The sequence below is a fragment of the Anarrhichthys ocellatus genome, unplaced genomic scaffold (assembly GCF_004355925.1).
Source record: "Anarrhichthys ocellatus isolate YVR2014 unplaced genomic scaffold, GSC_Weel_1.0 scaffold16, whole genome shotgun sequence".
NCBI classification, from domain to species: domain Eukaryota; kingdom Metazoa; phylum Chordata; class Actinopteri; order Perciformes; family Anarhichadidae; genus Anarrhichthys; species Anarrhichthys ocellatus.
In genome coordinates, this window is record NW_022280046.1 from 869,140 (window position 1) to 877,066 (window position 7,927).

At 41.2% G+C, this 7,927-nt stretch overlaps 1 protein-coding gene across 2 annotated transcripts in view; it reads left to right on the forward strand.

Moving 5' to 3' along the window:
- The window catches only part of atp6v0a2a (ATPase H+ transporting V0 subunit a2a), a 9,476-nt gene extending 2,090 nt beyond the window's left edge, over nucleotides 1-7,386 (forward strand). The window contains exons 4-20 of one of the 2 annotated variants that reach the window (XM_031855771.1): nucleotides 1,100-1,237; nucleotides 1,629-1,705; nucleotides 1,812-1,938; nucleotides 2,369-2,451; nucleotides 2,548-2,641; nucleotides 2,721-2,933; nucleotides 3,559-3,709; nucleotides 3,809-3,948; nucleotides 4,052-4,209; nucleotides 4,321-4,411; nucleotides 4,497-4,615; nucleotides 4,899-5,109; nucleotides 5,203-5,322; nucleotides 5,410-5,529; nucleotides 5,872-5,989; nucleotides 6,091-6,262; nucleotides 6,614-7,386. In XM_031855771.1, the coding sequence (XP_031711631.1) occupies nucleotides 1,100-1,237; nucleotides 1,629-1,705; nucleotides 1,812-1,938; nucleotides 2,369-2,451; nucleotides 2,548-2,641; nucleotides 2,721-2,933; nucleotides 3,559-3,709; nucleotides 3,809-3,948; nucleotides 4,052-4,209; nucleotides 4,321-4,411; nucleotides 4,497-4,615; nucleotides 4,899-5,109; nucleotides 5,203-5,322; nucleotides 5,410-5,529; nucleotides 5,872-5,989; nucleotides 6,091-6,262; nucleotides 6,614-6,716 (2,235 nt within the window). In that variant the 3' untranslated portion in view covers nucleotides 6,717-7,386. Of the gene's footprint in view, nucleotides 1-1,099; nucleotides 1,238-1,607; nucleotides 1,706-1,811; nucleotides 1,939-2,368; nucleotides 2,452-2,547; nucleotides 2,642-2,720; nucleotides 2,934-3,558; nucleotides 3,710-3,808; nucleotides 3,949-4,051; nucleotides 4,210-4,320; nucleotides 4,412-4,496; nucleotides 4,616-4,898; nucleotides 5,110-5,202; nucleotides 5,323-5,409; nucleotides 5,530-5,871; nucleotides 5,990-6,090; nucleotides 6,263-6,613 lie in introns of both variants that reach the window. The other variant, XM_031855770.1, reaches the window with a different exon arrangement.
- The last annotated feature ends 541 nt before the right edge of the window (nucleotides 7,387-7,927 follow it).

Genomic DNA, 7,927 nt, shown 5'->3' on the forward strand with positions numbered 1-7,927 from the left:
AAAAAAAAAAAAAAAAAAAAAAAAAAAAAAAAAAAAAAAAAAAATACAGATCTGGAGGAATCGATAAATATTCTCTATATATGGAACATAGAGAAACCTGGCTATCCTATCTCTGTATAGATCCTAATAATAATCAGGTTTTTGATAGTGACAGCAGTGCATGCATTGCGTCGCTTCCTCCAGATCTGTTAACCTCCAGCTTCCTTTAACTCTATGGTTGGAAAAATCATTTATTATTCCGCACTGTGTGGCGGTAGCATATATACTGTATCCTCTTGCTTCCGCTCTGATTCGTGCTGCACCAATCCATCAAATGAAAATATTCTAGATTGTTCTCCAAGTTAAGCCTGACTCATTCGGTATCTTTAGAAAGGTTGGGACTTCTAGTCGATGATACCTCTTGCCTGGATTTAGCGTCTCCATGTAGTCATCAGTAATGGAAGATGAGACAGTAAAATTGATCCTCTGCATTCCTGACATCAGACTTTCACATTCACGTAGCCCATCATTACATCATTTATCGTCATATGTGTTGTTGTTCTGACCCACTGCTACATAACCTGATTTGAGGACTCACCTGCACACATGGTGGAAAATTATAAGAAACCTGGACGAGTTGTTGAATTACAACAATATCCTGGTTTCAGTGCTCCTTTTAACATAATGAAGTTTATTAAAACTGAGATAAGAATTCATCCAGGTGTCTGAAACTAGGATATGATGTTTAAATGCACCACACATCAAATATTAATACATTATGTTCTTATTTCGTTCATTATTTATCAATTCTATAATTTTTGCCACTGAGTGCTACTTTTACATTTTATCTGGTATTCTAAAATTATGTTTTTTAAACATTATATATTTTACTTTTTTTGGTGTGTGGCTAATGTAACAATGCAAGGTTTGTTAAGTTAATAGTTCGACCCCCCCCCTCAATCAATCTTTATCTACAGTGATAATTTATATATATTTATTTTGACTGTCTTCTGATGCCGGTCGTATTCATGTTGCTTCTCGTCTGCCTGAGTTAACTGAAGAAGTCAACTTGCTGCTGAGTGCAGGCTTAAGCTGGTGTTCAATGTGTGGTGACGTGCAGGAGCAGCTTCAGAGGCTGGAGATGGAGCTCAGCGAGGTGACCCGAAACAAAGAGAAGCTGCAGAGGAACCTCCTGGAGCTCACCGAGTACACACACATGCTGAAGATCACACGGACCTTCATCCACAGCCGCTCCAGAGTAAGTGTGTCTCCAACCGTCTCTAGCGTACCGCTTCTGTTCCAGTCCCACTCTGTTTGCATCTCAAGGCAATATGCCTCCTCTCACCTCACCAGCAGTGCGTTGTTTTCTTCTCACGGATGTGTTCTGTTTGCCGGCGTGACAGAAATGAAACTAGAGCCGAATTTAATTAAAGACACGGTCCCAGTGCAGCCGTTACAAGCAGCCAGGCTGCTGTGTTAAAAAGGAATACAGCAAAGAGCAACAATGGTGTCTCTATGGAAGACAGGCCTTTATGAGAATAAACAGCGCTTTCACATAGGCTTTGTCTTAATAATCCTTATGAGCAGTTAATGTAAGCTGAATGAAACATGTTCCCTTTTATAATTAGCATGAGGCTCTTGGTCCCCAGTATGAAGAGTTCCCCACGATGGAGACGGACACGGTGACGGGGTGCACTGGTATGCAAAGACTCGGAGCCAAGCTGGGGTGAGCTGCAATACGTGTCATTTACATCCACACGACAGGACGTCATAATGTGTTCTACCGTTAAGAAATGAACTTTGAACGTAACCTGATTTCTGTCTGGCTGTAGGTTTGTTTCTGGTCTCATCCAGCGGGTGAAGGTGGAGGCCTTTGAGCGTATGTTGTGGAGAGTGTGTAAGGGTTACACCATCCTCAGCTACGCAGAGGTGGACGAGAACCTCGCTGATCTCGACACTGTGAGTAAAAATTGCGTACTTCAGGTCAAGAGAAATATTGTAACATTTGTTGTAATCAATCAACAATTGCTGTTTATTATTTGTTATTTAACAAAAAAGAAAAACTGGCTGTTCCCTGCTCTTGGCAGCTGATGTCTGAATTCAGCCAAAGATCGTTTGCGAGTTACTGTAAAAGAAACATCACGTTATATAGTTATAAATATTTAAAGTTACAAAAAAATTGTTTCTTAAGGGCTTTAAACTAAAAGTCCATGACCAGGACTTAGCTGGCATGTTAATAAAATGATGCTGAGCTAATGATAACGTAAGTGATACATCCTACTTTTGTACCAGCAAAGAGAAAATCTATTGTTGTAGGGATTCATGTAAAAGTCATTTTTCTTCTTGGCTTTTTGTGAAGTGATAACTTGCCTGATCTGTGTTGTTTCAGGGTGAGATCAGCAAAAATGTTGTGTTTCTAATCTCTTTCTGGGGAGACCAGATCGGACAGAAAGTACAAAAAATCTGTGACTGGTAAGAACACCATCATCACATGACCCGCATGACTCACGAGCTTAAATTCCCGCTGTATTCTTTATCAGCGCACATGTCCGTCTCTGTTGTCTTCAGTTACCACTGCCATCTTTACCCGCACCCTGACAACGATGAGGAGCGGGCAGATGTGTTGGACAGCTTGAGGACTCGCATCCAAGACCTCAACAACGTAAGACCGATAAAGACGGACGTTTAACACGCTCGCACGTTCTCACTGAGTTTGTGTAGTAATCGCTGTGTTCCTCCAGGTGCTGCACCGCACTGAGGACTACCTGAGGCAGGTTCTGCAGAAGGCCTCGGAGTCGGCCTTTACCTGGGTTGTGCAGGTGAAAAAGATGAAGGCAATCTACCACATCCTGAACCTCTGCAGCTTCGACGTCACCAACAAGTGTCTGATTGCTGAGGTGTGGTGTCCCGTCAGTGACCTGGCAAACCTGCGGGGAGCGCTAGAAGAGGGCTCGGTGAGGAAAATTAGGGCATCGATATTATTGCAGCTGATCAGGTTAGATTTCTTTGCGGAGGCCAAAATACTGTTTGCGATTAGTATTTGACAAATTGCGTAGCTTTAATAGTTAATTAGATTTAGGGCTCGTTATAAGAATCAGTGTTGGCCTCTTTATGGATTTGACACTGTTATCAGCTGTTAAGCACTCAAATTGTATCACCAAGAGGCAATTTTAATTATTTCCCATTAATACTGGCATTAGGCTTTTTGGATGACTCCCTCTCCCAACCCACTACATCTGTCGTGTTTTTTTTTTTTTTTGTTTCGTTATTGGCTGTATCATTTCTTGTTGTTGTAGTTTAGCAGTTATTGTCACTTGCTGTCCAGTATATGTTGGCAACTCCTACTGTTGCAGGCTGCATATTTGATTTTTCTTTCAGATAAAATGTCTCACCCAGAATGTACGAGAGAAAAGCTTCCTGGTCAAAGAATCACTAAAACCTGTGAATATTTGACAAGAGACAGGAGTGAGCAAAGGGAGCTCCAAACATCATCAATGTGTCGTTTTCTGTGAATATACAACGCTGGTTACTCATTTCAGAATCGTCCTTTACATTTTTTGTCTTTATTTTTTCGAACAGAGAAAAGGCGACGCCACCGTGCCGTCCTTTGTGAACCGCATCCCGAGCACTGACACTCCGCCCACCTTGTTAAGAACCAACAAGTTCACATCTGGCTTTCAGAGCATTGTGGAGGCGTATGGGATGGGGGACTATCGCGAGGTAAGCCCAGGTAAGAACTCCCACTGTGTCATGCAAAGAATAAACTATCTTTTTGTTTGCTTTGGAGAAGGTCAGAGTACATTGAAGCTGTTGTCTCTTTAATTGGCAGCTCCCTACACCATCATCACATTCCCCTTTCTGTTTGCTGTGATGTTTGGCGACCTCGGCCACGGGATGATAATGAGTCTCTTCGCCTTGTGGATGGTGCTGACGGAGAAAAAGCAGAAGAAGAAACGGTCCGATAATGAGGTGGGAATGAGCCGTTCCCTTTGGTTGTTCCCCTCATCCATAATGAAGAGACTTATGAGTGTAAATTAGTTTTGGCTGATAGTTGTGTCTCTGTTGATCTCAGATATGGACGACGTTCTTCAGTGGCCGCTACATCATCCTGATGATGGGGCTTTTCTCTATCTACACCGGGCTGATTTACAATGACTGTTTCTCCAAGTCGCTCAATATATTTGGCTCTGGCTGGAGCGTCAAGGCCATGTTTACAAATCAGCAGTGGACGTGAGTTAGCAGTAAAATACTCTCACAAACACTTTTTATATTTATTTTTTCTGTAAATATGTGTTTTAATACATTTTTCTATTTAATACATATCTTTTTTTTATGTGGCAGGAATAAAACCCTCCAAACAAATGCTTTGCTCACGTTAGACCCCAACATCAGCGGTGTTTTCAGTGGGCCGTACCCATTCGGCATCGATCCTGTGAGTAAATGCACTCAGACATTACTGTCAGAATGGAACCGACTAATTTTCTTGTCATTTTCACTGAGATGCTTTTTAATATCAGATATGGAGCATGGCGGTGAACCGGCTGTCCTTCCTCAACTCCTACAAGATGAAGATGTCCGTTATTATCGGGGTAATCCACATGAGCTTTGGAGTGGTGCTGAGTGTCTTCAATCACTTGTGAGTGGCTCGAGATATAAGTCCCTGGCAGCAACCTTACATCACTTTTATTAATGTACATCCATCGGTGTCCATCAGCATGTGAACGTGTGTATATATATATATATATATAGGTATATTAGTGCTGGGCAACGATTACAATTTTTAATCGCATGATTTTTTTGCGATTAACCATTTATTGCTTAAAAACAATGTATTGTTTTGATAGGCATTCAGAGGTCCAATCATTAAAGCCACTCGCTCATCACTTTCTTTATTCCCATACTTTGTTCTCTCCCTTCAGGCACTTCCGACAGAAATTTAATGTCTATCTGCTGTTTCTTCCTGAGCTGCTCTTCCTCCTCTGTCTCTTTGGCTACCTGGTCTTCATGATTCTCTACAAGTGGTTGGCATTCGGTGTACGAGACTCCAGCGCGGCTCCCAGCATCCTGATCCACTTCATTAACATGTTTGTCATGCAGGGGAAGGATATCACTCCTCTCTACCCAGGACAGGTGTGTGTTTGACGACGTTTATCTGAAACACGATCAGCTCCGGATGCATTTTCATCCTCGTTAACTCATTTTCTCATTTTCTTGATTCCCCAGACTGGGCTGCAAGTTTTCTTAATCGTGATAGCTATGCTGTCAGTACCTGTGATGCTGTTAGGAAAACCTCTTTACTTGTACTGGCTGTACCGTGGAGGCAAAGGCCTGCGCAGACGCAGAGTACGTGAGATCAGACATATTTTAAATATATTTTATATGTTTTTTTGGTTATTTGTCAATAAGATCAACGTTGTTGTCTCACCTCAGGGCTATGAGAGAGTGAGGCGTGTAAGTGAGGATGACAATTCCACAGCACCGGCATATGATGATGATGATGAAGAGGAGGGACTTGATGAAATGCCAAGCAGAGAAGCTCTTCCCAAAGAGGTCAGAGATCCACCAGTACCTAAATGACCTGACATTAATGATGCGCTGTATTTGCACATTAGAATATATTAATATTTAGTGCTTTGCGAGGCTGCATTTACTGAGTAGTGGTTGTGGTCATTGTACTGTTGCCGTGTGTGTGCTGATTTTTGTCACGTCGCTGGTTTTGCAACAACTTGCTTATAAGCCTGCAGTTGTGTGCTAATATGTGTCTCACTTATAGAGCTAATTTATTATCATGTGAACACCTGCATTGTCTTTTTATAAATTTCAGAATACTGTTTTTAAATCAGTCTGAATAAAGTGTAATATCTAATATATATTTTGTGACCTGTTTTGCAGTTTGACTTTGCGGATGTGCTCCTGTACCAGGCCATTCACACCATAGAGTACTGCCTGGGCTGCATCTCCAACACTGCGTCGTACCTGCGTCTCTGGGCTCTCAGCCTGGCTCACGCCCGTAAGTGCGGGCACAACGACTGCTTTGCATTTCTTCACCTTTTAGATATGAATTCATTTTTGTGTGTCTTTGTGCATCCTTATGTTCGTATTGCTTTTCAGAGCTGTCAGAGGTGTTGTGGGGCATGGTGATGCGCCTGGGTCTGAGGATCACCACCAGAGTGGGGGTGGTGTTTTTAGTCCCCGTGTTCGGCCTCTTCGCCGTGCTCACCGTGTCCATCCTGCTCGTCATGGAAGGCCTGTCGGCGTTCCTCCACGCTCTCCGACTTCACTGGTGAGTCTCATTTTACCAGCCGGTCTGAATGATCACATCACAGTTTAGTTCAGGAGTATGATATTAATACTGGGATATGAGACTTGGCATTGTACAGATTGAAACCAGCCGATTATTTTCTCGATGAATTGATAAATGTCTTTCCTACTCTGTAAGGCAGTGATTAAGGCTGTTCTAGTCTTTAAAGTGACATTATTAAGACTGAGACATTGAGTTAAAAATGTGTTGATATTTGATTTTTGTTTTTTCAGCGTGACTCAGCTCTGCTTTATTCAATTTCCTGTTTGCGTTCACCTTCCTTGTCCTTTATTAAAGAGCCTCTAATCGCTCACTTGAACACTTGATTTCCAGGGTGGAGTTTCAGAACAAATTCTACCACGGGACCGGTGTCAAGTTTGTGCCCTTCCACTTCTCCCTCCTGCCCTCCGTTTTTGAACAAGATGGCTTGCTTTAAAAAAAAAAAAAAAAAAGTGACTCTCTGAGGTGTTGCATATGAGTGGAAGCAGACTTTAGAATTGGGAAGGTGTGCTGGAAGCTGGAACAATTCACACTGTGATGACGACAACAAACCTTGAAGACAATGGACTGAAACTCCCTCTCGTAGCAATGTTTTTCACCATGACAATTTTTAAAATGCGCTGACTGCCTTACTACTGTACCCAGCAAGCCTCTGAATAAACAGAGCTTCGAAAATCCCTCTTCTATTAATACTTTAATTTTGTGGGCGGGACATCACTCAAAACTAATTGCCACACCAGTGGGGTGAGTTTAAATATTTTATTTGCATTGTGCTGTGTGAACTGGTTTTGTATTAATTACGTATTTAAAATAAACAGTTATACAGTGCAATGTAAAGGTCCAACATTATCCAAGACCATATCAAGCATCCTGGTGTAGTGCCATAGAGATATATTTCTGATGATGATATGGGGATGCGTTTGGGTCTTTTTAAAATCTTCTTCCAGACGGCGAGAGAAAAATACAAACTTTCAACCCTTTTTTGTGAGGCATATGGTCACAAAGCACTTTGCAAAATGATTGTACAATGAAAAGTTTTCACTCATGACTGTGATGATGCCAAATGAAAATAATCTTCAACTGTTAGCTGTTTGCTTATTTGATTATTACTGCATTTATTTAAGCATAACCTCCCCTGTAATCGATAGAAAAATGTCAAATACTCCAGAAGAAGTGAAGAAGCCCTAGGCCTTTCTTTGATGATACTGCTTGTTGCGTTTGTTAATGATAATTAATGGTATTTATTTAAATTATTGTCTGTATAAGAGTCCAATATTTTACCATTTTGATGTGTTGAATAAAGGTTTCAAGAAATACAAGTAAAGCATTTATGTTCTTGTGTTTTTAACTCCTTCATCATAATAATCATCGGTCCGTCACTCTACACTTACAGGCTGTTCTGCCAGAATGGGAAATCTCAATTTTCCAGAGTTCTGGAAAAAACCTTAAAATAGATAACTAGTCCATAAAACTAGTGTAAAAGTAGCTGTTTTTTTTTTTAAATGTGAAATGTAAGCCATCTTTGGAGGTGCCCTCTGGTGGCTTTAACCTCACAGTGCAACTGAGTGCCAGAGGAGCAGCATACTGTATAATGAAAGAATTTTATTCTAATTTAAATCTAAAACTTTACTTTAGTTATAAATGTCC